At 36.1% G+C, this 19,518-nt stretch overlaps 1 protein-coding gene across 4 annotated transcripts in view; it reads right to left on the bottom strand.

Annotated features, from left to right (window-relative positions):
• SPAST (spastin) overlaps positions 1-19,518 on the bottom strand; it is a 50,092-nt gene that overhangs the window by 21,598 nt on the left and 8,976 nt on the right. Inside the window, exons 2-7 of one of the 4 annotated variants that reach the window (XM_052649692.1) lie at positions 13,278-13,364; positions 11,504-11,587; positions 5,012-5,107; positions 1,968-2,155; positions 810-943; positions 435-528 (exon numbers count right to left, since the gene is read on the bottom strand). In XM_052649692.1, the coding sequence (XP_052505652.1) occupies positions 435-528; positions 810-943; positions 1,968-2,155; positions 5,012-5,107; positions 11,504-11,587; positions 13,278-13,364 (683 nt within the window). The remainder of the gene's footprint in view (positions 1-434; positions 529-809; positions 944-1,967; positions 2,156-5,011; positions 5,108-11,503; positions 11,588-13,277; positions 13,365-19,518) is intronic. The other 3 variants (XM_052649693.1, XM_052649695.1, XM_052649696.1) reach the window with 3 other exon arrangements.

Here is a 19,518-nt window from a genome sequence, read left to right as displayed (position 1 = left end):
CTTCTTCAGTGAGTTAAAAAATTATGGGATGGAAGGTTAGGCTCCTACTCATCACTTATCAAGCTCTTCATTTACTTTGATCACTTAGTATCTTCAAAATAATTCTTCTAAATAACTTTATCTCAATTTCTCTTTTCTCCAATATGATTTCTGTCTTTTAATTTTAAATCTCTTACCTTAATATAAAATTATTGCCTGTTACCTATTTTTCCTATAAACTTAATTACAAACGGATTGGGAATTAGTTACCATTATAGTCAATCTCCTCTCCAATACAGTCAACATCAACTGCTAATGATTTTTCCTTTAAAAAAAAAAAAAATCAAACCTACTGTTAAATGAATTAATCATTCTAGTGTAGCTCATTTATTTATTGATACTATGGATTCAGTAATGGATGATACTATAAGAAAATGACAATATAAAGTGCTTACCTCAGGTCTCAGAGAAGGAAGAATAACAATTTCTTGCAATGCTTGTTTTGCCAGCTCTTGACCAGCTATATCATCAAATTTAACAGCTGTTCCGCTAAGAAACAGAATTTCAGTTAACTACACACATAAATATTCTTCAGTTATTATAATATTAAGTCTAAGCTCTATGTAATGTAGCCATTTTTACATTAACTAAGAGTGAAACTATAGTTAAATTAGTAAAGCAATGGCTTTCTCATTTACAGTAATTGAAAACCATCATAAAAATTAAATATGTAAATTAGACAAGGTATTTATTATCCATTTTACTAATGATATATTTTGCCAATAAAAAATGTTCAAACTCCATAAAATGCTTTAGATGACAATACTTACTTGTCCACAATTTCATTCATTATAAGGTTAGCAAGGTTGCTGTCCACATTCCTAAAATTCTTCAGGTCTTTCTTTTTACGAGCAGCAGTTGTAGGGGTAGAAGGTTTATTTGTTCTATTTGTTTTTGGTGTACTCTTGGAAGGACACAAAATTTTGATGTGAAAACACAACATAATGTTTGCAATTTTCACATGAGTTAACTTTAATGTTCACAGAATTAAAAGAATAAAAGTAGCAAAAAATAGATATAAAAATCCCCAAGCTGTATACTTACTCTAAGATAAAATGGCATTCTCTATAGAACTACCTTTGGCATGAAGTGGGTTTATAGAAGATTTTATCCAGAGAGATTTACTTACTATGAAATAAAAAGGCTCTATGACAACACATTCACATAATTTTGATCCTTGTTAGAATTGTAACAAAACTGTATGTATGTTTAATGTTGCAAAACATTTATGTACATTTACACAATTATACAAAGAACGAGTTTAAAATGACCTATAGGGAATTTCCTGGCGGCCTAGCGCTTGGAACTCCCTGCTTTCACTGCTGAAGGCCTGGGTTCAGTTCCTGGTTTGGGAACTGATAATGGTAAGCCACACTTCATGGCATAGCCAAATAAAGAAATAAAATAAAATTAGAAACAGACTGGATAAAGAATACATGAAACACACTGGATAAAGAAACTTACTGTTAAAAACACCTAGTTAGCAAGATTTTCTTCAAAGATAATAGAGAAAAAAAAAAAGATTTGCTTTTTAGTAGCAAGTTGCCTCTGCTACTTAGATTTTATTTTTTATTCTTTTTATTAAAAAAAATTGTATTTATTTACTATTTGGCAGTACTGGGTTTTCACTGCAGCATGTAGTTTCTTTTAGCTGCAGCATGCAGGATCTAGATCCCTAACCAGGGATTGAACCTAAGTCCCCAGGCTTGGCAGTGCAGAATTTTAGCCACTGGACCACCAGGGAAGTCCCTACTTAGATTTTTATAAATCTAAATTCAAAAAAAGGAAAAGAAATCATTCAACTCTGTGGAAACTTATCAATTCTCTTAAGGTATTACAAAGTACTTGTAATAAATTTAAGTAAGCACTGTCATGTTCAAAATTTTGTTTGCAACAGCATAGCAACTGAAGTTACTGTCTCAAAATACCTTATAAGTGGCAGCTGCAGAACCAGGTCCTTGTCTCACGCCAGAAACCATGGATAAACCACTGCAACTAGGTGCTCTATGGTGGCCTGAAAGACCTGTGGGTCCAGTTTTCATAACTGTTTTTGAACGAGGCAGTGAATTACTAGCATGTGTTAACGGATCTTTTCTTTTTGGAACAGCTCCACTTTCTATCAAGGAAAAAAATAAAGTCATCATGGTCAGAAAACTGTGGCTAAACATTATAAAAGTTAATATAAGGACCAGTACAAATTTGAAAGCTAATAATATTATTGTTATTTCAGCAGTATCTCAAAATAAGACTTTAGTCAGAATATATACTAAAATATTCATAACGATTGTTACTGGGTGTGGACAAGATTATGAGTGTTTAGCCTTTCCCTTTTCCTGGTAATTTTCTTTTAAGAAACACGTTATTTGTCATAAAAAGAAATAACTATTTGTGGGGGCAGGAGGAGGATACAAAAAAGGTACCAAGAAAATAGAGCTGCCAAAAATTTTTTTTTTGTTTTGTTTTATTTAAAAGCTGCCAAAAATTAAAGAAACAAAATGTAGTAAAGGCACTAGGGGTAGGCTGTATGGGGGTGGGGGGGGACAAATAGCACATCATTCTAAACTTTTCAGACTATAAAACAGTGTGAAAATCCAATCTGTGCCACCAGAAGAGTTTTAAAAGGCAATTTTAATTTAAAGAGTATAAAGATGTGGTTAATATGCCAAGTATTTCGTGCTATATCTATGTTACCAGGTGGCTCAGTGGTAAAGAATCCACCTGCCAATGCAAGGAGACACAGGAGATGTGGGTTTGATCCCTGGGTCAGGAAGACTACTCATTCAGTATTCCTGCCTAGAGAATCCTATGGTCAAAGGACCCTAGCAAGCTACAGTCCAAGGGTGGCAAAGGGTCAGACATGACTGGGCACGCACGCATGCACATATAAATGAACAAGTATAAGATCTTTTCTAAGAAGTCTAAAAGGTCACGTGGCCTACCTACTCTGCTCTTCTACATAAATTATACACTTTAAATGTTCAAATCTCACTGCTTCTAAATATTTTCATATACTATATAACAAACATCAAAGTTTATTAATAGCAATGTTCACTGTTAAATCAGTCAGCAAATCAGAGAGGCCTAGAAAAAAGACTCGCTTAAAGACAAAAGCCTCATCGTTGCTCTGTCATAATATCCCTTAATGTAGCTTAAGAAAACTCCAAAGAAGGGAACTTGCTTCCAGTGTAGGGGGCATGGGTTTAATCCTTGATTGGGAAACTGAGATCCCATATGCCACATGGTGTGGTGAAAAAAATAAAAAAAATTTTTTAAGTACAGTAAAATAAACAAGGGTTCTTTTCCAATAAATAAATGCAATGTTCTGCACCATTTGTTTAAGGAGCTAAAGGATAAAGACCCTATAGGAAAAACCAGGAAATCAATCCAGAAAAAGAGTATGACAACAATTAAAAGTCAAAGTGTGAATAAAAGCAAGATCCGTCTAGGGTGGTAAGTATTTATCACTCACTTCAAACGGGAAAAAAGAGACTGGAGAAGAATTTCTACAAACAGAAAATATACAGTCCTAAGATTATAAATGGATAAAAATTTTTATAAGGAACTGTGAGGATGATAGCAGACTTCTCATAAAAATAACAAAAGTCAGCAGGCAACTGAGAGGGCTCAAAATGCTGAAGGAAAAAACAATGTTAATTCTCATCTATTCTGTATTCCGGTGACCAGACAAGTAAGGATGAGGGTGTTTTCAGACACTACGCTGAGAGTTTACAATCTACAAAACTTCACTGAAAGAAATATTAAAGCAGGTCTTTTAGTTAAAAAGCACAGAGAAGAGCAAGAACCTGTAATGTGAAGCTAGAGAGCAAGAAAAAGAATCAGACAACTTGAGGGGAGGAAAAATGGAAATTGAGTTACAGATGTAGAAAACAAACTTATCATCACCAGGGGGTAAGGGCGGCGAGGGACAAATAGAGATTGGGATTGGCATACACATGCTGCTATGTATAAAGTAGATAACTAATATGAACTTAATGTACAGCATCGCGAACTCTATTCAATATTCTGTAATGGCCTATATGGAAAAAGGATCTAGAAAAGAGAGGATATATGTATAATTGAATCACTATGCTGTACACCTGGACCTAATATAACAATGTAAATCAGTTATATATAATTGATTTAAATAAAAATTTAAAAGACAAGAAATCTTTAAACTTTTTTTATTACATATGAGTAAAGAGAGCAGTTTTTTTATGGTCTATACTACAAGTTTTCTGTTACAATTTGAACAAAGTAATATTTACTTCAATAAAATTTAAGCACTGGACACAAAACTAATTCTGAAAAAGTTACCAATAAAACTAGACATGATGTCAGGGAACCTACGAAATGAAGATTCCTTTTCCACACAAACAAAACAAGACAAAAAAACATCTAATTTTCTGTAGTAGCTTATGTGATGTTCAAAGCTTATGGGAAACAAATTTAACCCATAGTGAGTAACAGTATTCTAATGTTTCTCCTCACTGTGTGAACTCAGCTTCAAACTTTTCCAACAGGGGTTATGACTAAATACTCACTCATTGTATAAGTGAAATGTGTATGCACTGAAAACTGATATATGATCAAAAAATTAAAATTACTGTCTCAAAAAACACTGCTTTATAAAAACCTGGTACAGGTACCGATAGGAAAAAACACCAAAGCTCAAAATGAAATAGAAACAAAAGAACATCTTAATAATTTAGGAAAATGAACCTTCACATTTTATCATCTCAAAACTTGGAGGTTGTAAAATATGAAAATATAACATGCTGAGAATGGCTACACCTATTTGTTACATGTTTACATATCATGAACAACAAGGATGCTGTATTTTCTACACAGCCCTGTGTGAACAAAAACCAATCAAATCTATCACTGTAAAATCAAATCAACGTTATCAGGTTAAGCAGGACTCTACTTTGCATGCAAGCTTTACTATTTGACATGTTAGTTAACCTAAACCCACCTGACTGGAGATGTCCATTACGGCATGTCAAGTTAGTACTGTCATTATAGACGTCCGTTTGTGACTTGGAAAATTGCAAACTTGGTTGCAGCTTCTCTATGCAACAGAGGGGGATGTAAAAAAGAAAAAAAATAAACAAACAGAAAACAACATAATAAAAAATGTTTATGTGAAAATTAAAAATGATTCAAGGTGTTAAAAAGTTATATAGCGAAGGATTTTGCATTTATATAAAATTATCTTTAACAACATAACTAATTAGCAAAAACTCAGACATTAAAATAGCAACAAAAATAAACAAGTGAATGACTATATTCAAAATATGCATTATTCAGGTTTGGTAACCTGAGGCAATTCTATAACACTACTATCACCAGTAAACATTTCCTGGATATCCAATACATCCAAATCATTGTACAGGGAGAACAGGATAGAGTTAGAAAGAGAACATTAAGACTTTACAGAGAACGTGGGCTCTGAGTTGGCTAGGATCTGGAAAGATTAAAAAAAAAACAAAAGGACATCTCATCAGCAAAAAAGAAATGCAACAAAGCAGAAAGGAATAAGCAAGCTGCAGAACTGTGTGTACAGTACCCAACCACTTATTTAAACACACATGTATATTTGTATATATAAAAATTCTCTCTAAAAAAGACCCAGAGAAACTGGTAAATACTAGCTGCCTCTGGGGAGCGGAAATGAGTGGCTGGGACATAGTATGGGGTGGATGCTTTTCCAACTTCTCAAAATTTTTGGCATGTGCATATAGTATCTATTTTTAAATTAATCAAAGATTTTAAAGGATTATATCAACCCTACCCTTCCCCTCCAGTTCAAATTACAATGTGATCCTCTCAAGATCTGGGTCTTTTATGTCTAGGACCTGAAGCCCCAAAGTGTAGCAGTTTGAACCTTCTTGCCACCCTACATCATTGCTGCAGTCTTTCCCTAGTCAAGTCACCCCCTATTGCTGACTGATGAACACCGTGCTCCACCACTCACTCCTTCACTAGTATGAACTTGCTTCAGCATTAGTTTCACAAGGGTTTCAAGGATTAAATAAAGTAACACATAACGGACCTACCTGGGCTTCATTTATATGAGGGCTAAATTTCGACCATGTCTATTTTATTGAAATACTCCAAGTTATCATTACTGATTCTTTTTTTAAATGATTTATTTTTATTTATTTATTTGGCTCTGCATGACCTTAGCTGCAGCATGTGAACTCTTAGTTGAGGCATGTGGGATCCAGTTCCCTGACCAGGGATTGAACCCAGGCCCTCCTCATTGGGAGCACAGAGTCTTAGCCACTGGACTGCCAGGGAAGTCTCTCATTACTGATTCTTATCTCCAGTACTAAGAAATCAATGAAACGTAACACATATATACTGACTCTCTTAAACTTTCATTTCTAAGGTCAGACAAGCAGGCGCCCTGCTTGGTTTATGGTACAAACACACATGCCTTTGGGACAGGTTAAATAGCAGCTACCCTCTCTGCACAAAGCACAAAGCTTTTGTATCCTAGAACTGGCTGATACAATATACCTTGGAGCCCTTTTATTATTGTTAGTTAACAGATAGGTCATCTGATTTTTCTCAAAGATAATACTCATCAAATCACCATACTGAGAAAGAAACCATTTGTGTTGGTAAAAGACATAAATTAGAAAAAACTGATTTGTAAATATCTTATTTATCAATCAACACTCTCTTCAACATTCTCTTCAATGTTAACAAAAAGGTCACGTAAACATTCATTATATAGCCAAAAAAATAGAAACAAATCCTTAGTTCTGATAACTAAGAATGAAAAACCACAGAACTTGTTTGTAGGGTTTACATTTGTATGTGTGAAAACATGCACATATACAATAGCAGGACACAGCTAATGCGAATCTGCTCCAGTTCATTTTTTTTTTTTTAAGAAAGTAAACTTAGTTTAATGCTTCCTTTTAGAATGACTAAAGGTCATAGATTAACCAATGATTTAACATAAAACAAGTCACCTTGCTTGTTGATCCCCTAATGGGCAACCCCCACACAATCATCTCAGTGATCTACTTAGAAGGGAAATCTCACCACATAACTCGTGGATTTAAAACCCTTTAACAGCTTCCTGCTGCCCACAGATCAGCACTGAAGCTCCTTGATATGACCAGTGAGGTCTGCCACAATCTGCCTACACTTCTCAGGCCTGAGCAATCCCAAATTCACATCTCCATCAGCACCATGGTTTTCCTTGTTCCTCAGTCTATGTTCATGCTGTTAGTTCCTCCTGGAATATCCTTACTCCCAAATACTAATAACTTATGTATCTTTTTAAATCCCCACTTCAGATTTTACTTCTTCCAGGAAGACTTCTCAGACATGTGTTTTCCCATCTCCACAAAATACATACTTATCTCCATCCTGCAGTGATGATTTGTCTATTTATGCCTCCTCCATTATATCAAGAGCCTTAAACAGAATATTTTATCCAATCTATCAGTAAATCTGTTTGCTCAACCTTCAAACATAATATTAATTCACCTGATGGTTACTCCTGGTATCACCCTAGTCCAAGACTCCATTTTCCCCCTAGCTTACCATAACAGTTGTCTCACTCATACTCTTGCAACATCACAACCAGGGATCCTTTTTATACAGAGGTCAGATGATGTTATTCCTTTCCTAAAAATCCTTCTAACTGCACCCCACTTCACACGTGGTAAAAAGCCAGATCTTCAGAGTGCCCTCTAAAACTCTGCCTGTTGTCAAGACCCTCCCGTCCCCACCTGCCCCATCAGCTCTCCAATCTCTACTATATTCTCCTTGCTCTGGCACACTGGTCTCTTTGCTGTGTGCTCAGTCGTGTTCAACTCTTTGCCACCCCATGGACTGTAGCCAGCTAGGCTCCTCTGTCCATGAGGATTCTCCAGGCAATAATACTGGAGTGGGTTGCCATTTCCTTCTCAAGGGGGTCTTCCCTACCCAGAGATTGAACCCAGGTCTCCTGCATTGCAGGTGGGTTCCTTACCATCTGCGTCACCAGGGAAACTCAAACATGTCAGATGTGTTTTCTTAAGGCTTTGCATCAGCTCTTACTTCTCCGCAGACATTTTTCTCCCAGACACCTGCAAGACTAACTGATGTCAGCTTCTCAAAGAGGCATACCCTGACCATCCTATGTAAAGCTAAAAATTCAGACCACCTCTCATCTACTCCTAAACCCTTGTGCTGTATTTTATGCTTTCTTTTCTCCACGTATTTATCACCATCAGTGGCACCCCACTCCAGTACTGTTGCCTGGAAAATCCCATGGACAGAGGAGCCTGGTAGGGTGCAGTCCACGGGGTCGCTATGAGTCGGACACAACTGAGCGACTTCACTTTCACTTTTCACTTTCATGGATTGGAGGAGGAAATGGCAACCCACTCTAGCGTTCTTGCCTGGAGAATCCCAGGGACGGCAGAGCCTGGTGGGCTGCCGTCTATGAGGTTGCACAGAGCCGGACACGACTAAAGCGACTTAGCAGCAGCAGCAGCAACACATGGTATAACTTGTTTATTCTATATGTCTATTGCCTACTGTCATTATTCCTCCTGCTAGAATATAAATTCTATGACACAGGGATCCTTGTCTATATCCTAAATGCTTACAATATGGTAACCACCCAATAAATATTTCCCAAGTTAAGAAATAAATTCAGTTTATATCCCTTGGTACTGTATCTGGTACAGAGTAAGGATTTAAACTGGACACTGAATAAAGCTAACTTTTTTTAAAAGAGCAACTGCCAAGTATACCAAGAAGTCAGTGCCAGAATTACCTTTCTATTTATAGCAGATTTTACACTTAACCTTTGCTCTAACGTTCACTTTGACTAAATTAAAGATATATTATACACAGGAACTCTTCCCCACCTCTATCAGAGAAGATACATCCTCTCAAACCCTGTGTGGGGAACTCCCAATATCATTCTTCATCCTAATTGGATGCCTGTCAGCCATCCCACCTCTGAAAGGCTCCATTTTTTAAACAGCACATGATACTCAAATACACTCTACTGTGCACTTTTGCACACTTCTTCTTTACTTGTCTTTTGTATATAACTCCCAGAAATTCTGCATTCTCAGAAGACAGGAACATGTTGATGATGTCTTTTATTCCATCCTCTCTTTTTTAAACTAACGTCTTTCATGAATGGACAATCGTATTTTTGATAACAGACAACAACAGCATCCAAATATTAATTCTATTAATACCTAGCTTCATGTTGTATTACTATCATATATCCTTTTTATCCATTTTTCTAATAACACAAATAAGAAATTACAAAGCTGCATTTAAAGACAAGTCTACAAACTGATGAGCTGCTTCTAATGTTTTACCATATCACAACTTACAATAAAAGATTAAAAACCAGCTATTGTTCAATTTAAAACAAGTTATAAAATGTTCCATAATCAAACAATCTCCATCACATATATTGATACTCTGTATATATACTACAAGGTGTTACAGCTAAAACACATAGAAAGGACCAATTAGAACAACTAGGTGATTATTTTACTACAACAACCCTTGATGTACTATAACACAGTAACCCTCACTTAAGAAGGTGAACCCTGTCAGCCAGAGGAGCCAGGGGAACACTGTCTTGTTAGCTATCTGAAAACAGTAAGGGCTTCTTTTTCAACAATGTGGGGGTGGGGGTGGGGATTTATAAACTCAACAGACCATGTAAGAATGAATGGATGAATGACTGAATGAATAAAATACAAATGTATATATATTACTCAAAAGCAGGGGTGGTGATTACACACAGGCAAGGAGATGAACAAAAATCAGCATTTCTGAGTACTTGCTTACTCAACAATATATTGGTCACAAATATGCTGAGATAATAATTATCTATCAGCCTCATGTTACAAATGAAATAAAAAAGACTGAGACATGCTAAGTAATTTATCAAAGTTGCAGAGCAACAAATAAAGTCTGCCTGTTTGCCAAGTTTCTATACTACCTGTATCACTTCAAGCTATGGTAGAACCAACCACCCAAGAAGGGTGGGTTTTAGTTCCACTTTGTTTGAAGGGTAGATTTACCGTAACATATTTTCAAAGCCTATACCATCAAATAGAAAAAGAGAAGTTTCTCATTATAGTCCTTTTTCAACTGATAAACATAAAAAGAATGACAATTACAATGTCACTGGGCACAAGCCATCAACTGCTAACATCATTAAAGAACTACTGATGGATAAACACAAAACCACCTATCAAGCAGTCTTATCATTAAAAAATAAAAATCTACGTTCAATCCAATTAAGGCTCTATATTCAAATATCAATTTACAGGGAGGACAAGAATATATGAAAAGATAACATCGATATACATGCAACAAAATAGAGACTATAGGAAAAACTATGTGGCAAAGATTTGGTTCATGAACAAATAAATCACAAGAAAAAGAAAAAAACAGATATGTATATTAAAAAAAGACATATAACATAGATCTTGAGATCCAGATTCACACAATTATAAAAAAAAAGTAGCAGTTATTAAATTATAAGATACTGACTGCACATTATATATTAAATCTAGAAACTGACCTTTTTTGGCTATTCGTTTTATGTTTGTATTAAAAGAACTATTTATTTTTTTAGGTGTGATATGGTATTTTGGCAATTTTTCCCTCTGGTGGTCATGTTCATGACCCCATTTGATACAGCTTCCTCAGAAGGAGGAATCATTACCTTCATTACCTATAAGGAAATGAGTTTTCTTTTTGAAGGTTCCAAGTACAAAGCAAAGTGAAAAATAAAAATGATATACAGGAAATAAGGGAAGAAGGGAAAGAAGGGAAACATAAGGTATATTCTTCTCACTTTGGGAATTTTATTTTTAAAGCATCTTTATCTTTTGAGATACAATATAAATTATTTATAAATGAAATAAAAAGATATCAAGAAATAGTTTCAAAATAGTAATATGAAGCTGAGGAAAGTGGGCAGGGATATAAACTGGGGTTTGCAAACATTTTTTGTAAAGAGCAAGAGAGTAAATATTAAAATATTTTCAAAAGTTATATATTAAGAGGCTTTGCAGGCTACATGATCTCTGTATCAACACCTCAATTCTGTCACTGAAGCACAAAAGCAATCAGATAATATACAAAGAAATGAGAGCAGCTTTGTGTCAACTTATAAAAACAGGCAGTGTACTGAACTGAGTCCATAGGCTATAGTTTGCCAATCTGGAATCAAGGCCAATGATAAACTGATAATTACCAAAGGTGAATGACAGATAATTAGTTCAATATGCTCTTTTCTGTATTTTAAAATCTTCATGAGTTAAAAAAAAGACTAGAACATATTTTCAAGTGTGTTCTTGTGTGACCATTGATCCAGTGTGATCACTGATTTATTTCTAACTACATTTAGAATTTCACTAAACACAGATTTCAAATGTATCTCATTGCAGTTATACAATTCATTAATTGATACCTAATAGTTGTAAACGGTCCTTGGCCATCACTAAATTAGTCATCATTTTAGCCTGAAGGCGTCTAGCTCTTTCACACTGTTCACCTGAAAGAAAAAGCAGAAAAAAATAATTAAAATATCTACATTTACCTACTAACACTGCTTCAAGATAAGTTATCACAACAACTAATCTCAAGAGAAGTCATGGTCTTTATAAAGAAATTAAGAAAATATCATTTTCAAATAATATCTTTAAAAAAATCAGTTATAGTTCCTTATGATAGTATCAGACCTAGGGTGGTATTTCATGGATTTCATGGCTTATGAGCCATATTTTTTCCCCTACATTTAAAAATCTCTGAAGTCGGGAAGTGTTTTAACACCAGTGCCAACCTACTAATGCTATTAGCCAGACTGCAGTCACAACATAGCTTGTCACTGCCTCTGCATACAAAAATTTGGTCATAAATATTAATATTTCTATTACAGCTATATCTAAATAAGATTAAGACAGCAAACTGAATAAGGTTAAAATTCAAATTCTATGTGTTAAGAAGAGAATGTGTTAATAGTTTAATTGACATTTTTTTCTTTTAGTGGTACAATCGAAGGCATCTTGAATTCAATGAAATATTTTTCTCATAACTAACTCATTTTCTTTGATCTCTTCTTCTATACATTTGACAAAAATTAGCAAATATATTTTGTACATAATTTATAAAGTGATGCTCATAAACTCATGAAAGTCTCCAAGACCCAACCTCCCTGCTCTCTTTTATATAGGAGACCAGCTAGAGAAATAGTCAAAATAAAAAGGAGACAGAAAAAATCATGGTAAATATTGGACACATTGTAGTTATTGGAGATTAGCTGATATAAATTATAGAATCAGTCAGCCAGATAAAATATCTACTGGGTGGATTGATCCCTAAGGCTAAGATTCTTAGCCCATGTATTATAATTTCTGCTTTTGAATTCATCAGAGCTGTGATAGCCGAAGTACGTTACTCATTTAATAGTGTCACATATCACACATATTCACATACAGTATTTAAGAATTCAGGTTTTGAAGCCAGACTGCCTGAGTTCAAATCCTGACTCTACCTCTTCATGCCTACGAGACCTCAGGCAAGTTACTTAACTTCTTCCCACTTAAGGTTTTTAATCTGAAAAATAAGGATAACAGTAGCAGCTTCAGAGTGTAGGGCTGTGGTGAAATTAAAAGAGATGGTGAGTATGAAGCACATAAAATGATGCTTCAGTACACAGTATGTGCAAAAATTGTCTATATACTTAACGATAATATTAAACTCTGGTTTTTAATTTGATGTGACAAAAAAGATGAAAAATAACTACTTTGATTTTAAAAGGTCATGTGTAAATAAAAAAAAAAAACATTACAGCTCATATTCTAACATGCAGTCAAGCATTACCCACAGTGCAGAAGGGGGATCTGTGGATTAACTACTCCTTCCCTGCCTTGACAGCGAGGAAAGGATGAGGTTTCAAAGCCAGGGCTACAAATAGGGTTAAAATATCATGAATCGTGGTTCCAAGGAGGACACAGGTAATATACCATTTTTTATCTTACTGCTATAGGTAATCAAGTTAAAGCATATTTGGTCATAACTTCATTTTTAGCACAGGTAATAAAGCATCAACTGTAAGTCTAGAAAGAGTAACAGTAACATTTGAAAATCTGTTAAGTACTTTTATTTAGATAAACATATCTGAAATCAGGGCAATCGTGAATATAATTTGGGATGCCACTAAATAAATGTAAACACAAACTTACCTTGTCCTGTAACGACGACGGCTATTCCTTTTTCTAGTTCTTCAATACCCTTCTTATACCATTCCACAGCTTGGTCCTTTTGTCCTACTTTAAAATAAAAATAATAATTTGTGTAAATCGTGTGTGTGTGTGTGTGTGTGCACGCGCTAAGTTGCTTTAGTCGGATCTGACTCTATGTGACCCTATGGACTATGTAGCCCGCCAGCCTCCTCTGTCCACGGGATTCTCCAGGCAATACTGAAGTGATTTGCCATTTCCTTCTCCAGGGGATCTTCCTGACCCATGGAAGATCTTGGTCTCCTGGACTGCAGACAGATTCTTTACTGTCTGAGCCACCAGCGAAGCCTAACCTAAGAATACACTAAACATTTTCCAAAGCATGCTGTTTTTAGGAGATACACAGTTGAAAAAAGGGGGGGCGGGTTGTGATCAAGTAAGCTTGAAAACTGTTACTCTGTGACTTCTTAGTACTTTAGCATTCTAATGAATAAGTGGCTCTGCAAGAGAGGAATACATACCTCAATGTTTCTCAATTTCAGAGCAGAGAGTCTTTTGTTGTTTATCATCTCATGGTATCAATGCTTTAAAACCACTGTAATAGTGTGTTAGAGAAATAAACTTGACTCCTCAAGATTTTACTTTAGATAAATAGTTTTAAACATGATTTCAATAATAATGAGAAAAAATAAGCACTGTTTAACCTAATTGTATTCAAATATGATGTAACATGTTCATTGCTGGGTGATCCTTTCAAGAGTTAGTTTTTACTTAACAAATGCCAGTACCATGAGAACTGGCATAAAAGGTCGCACATGTGGCCATTTAGTAACACATTTCTATTTTCTCTGAAACATAACATTTATTCTTGATTCAAAATTAAGCTCTAAAAGGACCTAAAAATTCAGCATGATCAAAATATGTGTAGAATATTTCTTTAAAGTGGCAATAAGTATATTCAAATTTCATTGGTTTTAAAAATTAATTTCTTGGTCCTTAGAATCTGCAACGCCTCATAAGTGGCTAATACAGAGATACAGTAAAGCAAAGGTGGAAATCATCCGTAAGAACTGCTTTTCGTTTTTCTCAACTCATGTCCCTATTTAATTAAAAATTCCCATGCTATTCTTCAATATGATTTGAAATGTCAAAATCAATAAAATATCATGACTCTCTTGATAACAAAGAATAGATGAAGTCTTATTATAAACATCACACACAATAACTAAGAAATGCTGTTGGGCTTCTCTGCTGGCTCAGTGGTGGGGAATCCACCTGCCAGTTCAGGAGACACGGGTTTGATCCCTGACCTAGGAAAATCCCACATGCTGTGGAGCCACTAAGCCTGTGCGCCACATCTACTGACCCTGTGTTCCAGAGCTCAGCAGCCCCAAAAACTGAGCCAAAGTGCTGCAACTACTGAAGCCCAGGCGCCTAAAGCCCAAGCTTCACAGCAAGAGAAGCCTCCGCAATGAGAAGTCTGCACACCACAACGAGCGGGTGGCCCCCACTCACCGCAACTAGAGGAAAGCCTGCTCAAGAATGAAGACCCAGTACAGCCATAAATAAATTAAAATTTTTTCAAAATAAGAAATGCTGTCCCCTTATCAGTGTGTACCTCTGACCACCTTCCTCCGCCCCCTCTCAAATAAATCACTAACTAGATTTGGCCCTTTAGGGTACTTTCTTTCTTACTATGGTACCATTAATATTTTGCAGTGTCTGATCCAGAATAAGTGCTCGGTAAGTACTTGATAATGACACACGAAGAAATTATTAAGCATTTCAGTCAATTCAAGCTATGTAGATGCTTATTTTCCAGTTTTTTGTTAAAAGAAATCTGTTTACATTTTTGGTTTTATAATTTAAAAAAGAAGCAAATTACAAAAATCAGTAAAATAGCGTCTGCATTCTGAGTGGTGGGAATATTGATAATAATGTCACATTTGCCTTAGAATTTTAAAAATAAAGTGCAATTTAACAGATACATCAGAAGTTGCCTTTGTTGCTCCTCTTCCCATTTCCATGCTCCTTTCCTTCCCAGAAATCAGTAGTAAGAACTGAGTGCCTATCCTATTTGTACATTTTCTATTGTTCCTATTTGTATCACTTTATTTTAAACATATACATTGTTTCTGAGACCTACCTAGCTATACAGAGATCCAGTTCATTCATTTTGACTTCTGTATAGTATCCTACCCTATAGTTTAACTATTTCCTATGAAAAGATACGTGGGTTTCCAGTTTTCCAATATTTCAAATAATGTTACAGTCTGGCTCAGAGGTTAAAGCTTCCGCCTGCATTGTTGGAGACCTGGGTTCGATCCCTGGGTTGGGCAGATCCCCTGGAGAAGGAAGTGGCAACCCACTCCAGTATTCTTGCCTGGAGAATCCCATGGATGGAGAAGCTTGGTGGGCTACAGTCCCTGGGATCGCAAAGAGTCGGACACGACTGAGCAATTTCACTCAAACAGTCTTGCACCTGTCCCTTTATATATATATATGTCCGTTTCTCTAGAGTGTATATATATATGCTTAAGAAGTAGAATTGATGAGTCATAGGTTCATCACATATTCTCTATTAACCGGAAATCAACAAAACAGTTTTTGAAAGTGCTTGTGCCAATTTATACTCCTATTAACAGTGTATGACTGTCTCACTGACAACATCTGAACAAAATCTTTTAAGAAATTTTACCACATTACATGGAGGCAAGTGAAATGACTGATTCTGTACAAATAAACTCATATGCTCAATAATTACTCAATTACCTAATATTCTTTGGTAATAGGAAGTTGATTTACTGCCTTATTTGAATCTTGGATGTCAGTATGATAGTAGAAAAGGAAAATGCATAGATTATCTCTTATCTAAAAGTACAAGACCACTGAAGAAAGGAGAGACGTATAAATCAATGGAACAGAAATACAGAAATAGACCCATACAGACATTATTGATCTGACTTTGACAAAGATGACAAGGTAATTCAAAGGAGAAAGAAGAGCTTTTTAAAAACACAACACTGGAACAACAGGTATCTATAAGCAAAATAACTTCACATGACAGACAAAAATTAACTTAAAATGGGTTATAAACCTAAATGTAAAACCTAAAAATACAAAATTTATAAAAGAAAACAGACAAAATTCTTTGTGATCTTGGCTTTAGGCCAATCACAAACCTTAACAAGAAAAACTGATAAACCAGACTTCATAAAAATTAAAAGCTCCTGCCCTTCAAAAGACGGAGTTGACAATATAAAGACAAGCCACAAACTGACAGGGAGAAAATATCTGCAAACAATACGTTTAATAAAGGTCTTGTAACCAGAGTATATACAGAGCTTTTACAATATTTTAAAAAGTCATTAAAAAATAGTGTGCAGAAGATCAAAACATACACTTTACCAAAGAAGAGAGCACAAGAAATAATGTTCAACATCATCAGCTATTAGGGAACTACAAATTAAAACTACATGATTTTAATTTTGAATGGAAACAATTACAAGACAGAACATAATGAATTTCTCATATATTTGCAGGGGCGACTGTAAAATCATACGGCCATTTTGGAAGAGCCTGGCCATTCCTCACAGCATTAACATGCTCTTACCACACAATCTCGCTCTTCTTCTACATATTCACCCTAACAAATTAAAACGTCAAAGACCTGTGCATGAATGCTCACCAGCTTTATTCATAAAAGCTAAAAACTGGAAACAACCCAGATGTCCACCATTTCGTGAACAGGTTAATAAATTAGGCTATATCCATACACAGAATACTACTCAGCAAGAAAAAGGGACAAAATACTGATGCATGTAGGAACAGAGATGCATCTCAAAAACATGCTAAGTGAAAAGAGCCCGACACGAGAGGCTACACACTGTATGATGCCGTTTACATGACAAAACTATAGGCACAGACCAGACTGTTGACTGCCAGTGGCAAAGGGGGTGCATAGGGGTCAACTAGAAAGAGACCCAAGGGGGCTTCTGGGGTGACAAAACATTCCATATACTGACTGTAGCGATAGTTTACACAACTGTTTGTCAAAACTCACTGAACTATACAGATCCCTAAAAAAATGGTAAACTTTACAGTAGGTAAATTATACCTCAATAATGAAAAGTGCAATACTCTAATATTTAGATATAAGAACATTTATTTTGAGTTGGATAATATCAGAGCTAAAATTTTGCTTACAAGAATAAGATTAGAAGAGAAAAACTAGAAAAATATTTTTAAAACATCCATTTGAAGGGATCAGAGAGTTTTCAAAAGAGTCAAAATTACCAAAATTTGGAAGGAGAGATCATTTCAGACCCATTAGGACGGTTATTTTGAAAATTACCAAAATACGAAAAAGAGAAAGACCAAAGAGGTGAGTCTACCATCTGGGGCACTTCTCTGCTTTAAGTGAAGTGAAACTCACTCAGTCGTATCCAACTCTTTAAGACCCCATGGACTGTAGCCTGCCGGGCTCCTCTGTCCAGGGAATTCTCCAGGCAAGACTACTGGAGTGGGTAGCTTTTCCCTTCTCCAGGGGATTGTCCCAACCCAGGGACCGAACTCAAGTCTCCTGCATTGCAGGCAGATTCTTTACCATCTAAGTCACCAGAAAAGCCCAAGAAGGCAGATTCGTTACTAGCTGAGCTACCAGGGAAGCCCATCATCAATTCTGAAGGCGAATGTGACCAGACTCGTGGAACTAAGTTGACAAAAAATGAATTCTAGGGCATGCCCAGGAGAATTAGTGGCAAAGATTCCTAAATTTTGATTGGGCCCTTGCATCACTGAAAAAGGCTAGCTTGCATATGGACTAACACCAACGTTCAAATCACTTAAATCCCTTAAGTTAGGGGAATCTATAGCCTATAACCTTCGATGACCACCCTATTGACTAAATTTTTTATATATATGTTTCATTTTGGTTACGTCACACAGCTTATAGGATTTTAGTTCCCCAGCCAGTGACTGAACTTGGGTCCCAGCAGTGAAAGCAGCAAGTCCTATCCAAGGGACCGCCAGGGAATTCCCCCTTTTGACTAAATCATGGCAGAAAAATCAAAACTTACAATGATCTCCAGCAAGCAAAAGGCCTTCAGGATGCTTCAGCAGTTCCTGGTTTCCCTTATACATTTCCCTCTCTCCTATAGGGGCCCCAGTAACATTCAAACTCAACCAACAAGACTACATCAAATCAAGAGAAGAAAGGGATGGCAGAAGCTTCCAATCAATGGTTGCAGTTGTAGCTGAAACTATTAGCCAGTAATCTGAACTACATACACAGTATGGCTCATAATCTAGGAACTACATAATCTACGGACAGCAGTGGCCCAAGGGTCAAATACAGTCAGCTTCCTGTTTTTCTATATAAAGCTTTACTGGATCACACCCCCTATATATGAGTGTTGAATAGTTGTGAAAGATCACTTTAACAATGGTTCAATAACAACAAAAAAACAAATGAGGGCTTCCCTGGTGGTTCGGTGGTCAAGAATCCTCCTCCCAAGGCAGGGGACACAGGCTCAATCCCTGCTCTGGAAAGATCCTACACACTGAGGGACAGCTAAGCCCATGCACCACAACTATGCCTGTGTTCCAGAGACCGGAGTCACAAGAACTGAGCCACGGACTGCAACTACTGAGGTCCGAGCACCTGGAGCCCATGCTCAGCAACAGGAGAAACCACTGCAGGGCGAAGCCCACCCGCCCACAACTAGAGCGTAGCTCCTGACTTGCTGCAACTAGAAAACGCCCCTGTGCAGCAACAAAGACCCAGTGAAGTCATAAATAAATCCTTATAAATGAACGCAAAAATGGGCAAAGAACTTTAATAGACATTTTTTTCCAAGAAGATATGCAAATGGACAATAAGCACATGAAAAGATGCTCAACATCCTAAGTCATTATGGAAATGCAAATCAAAACTATGATGTGATACCACTTCTCATTAATTAGCATGGCCATTATTTTACAAAGTAAACAAACCTTGAAACTAACCAATGTGGAGAAATTAGAAACCCTTGTGCACTGGTGTCAGGAATGTAAAAATGCAAGGCTGCTGCGGAAAGCAATTTGGCAGTCCCTCAAAAAATTAAACATAACAATTAACATATGATCCCACAAGTCTACTCCTACGTGGCTACTCAAACGCACTGAAAGAGGGGCTCAGAAACTTGTATACCAATATTTATAATATTATTATTATTTTTAGCTATGCCTTACAGCATGCAAGATC

Source organism: Budorcas taxicolor, chromosome 11 (genome assembly GCF_023091745.1).
Source record: "Budorcas taxicolor isolate Tak-1 chromosome 11, Takin1.1, whole genome shotgun sequence".
In the NCBI taxonomy this organism is placed as follows: domain Eukaryota; kingdom Metazoa; phylum Chordata; class Mammalia; order Artiodactyla; family Bovidae; genus Budorcas; species Budorcas taxicolor.
This window is presented reverse-complemented; position numbering and strand designations above follow the sequence as displayed.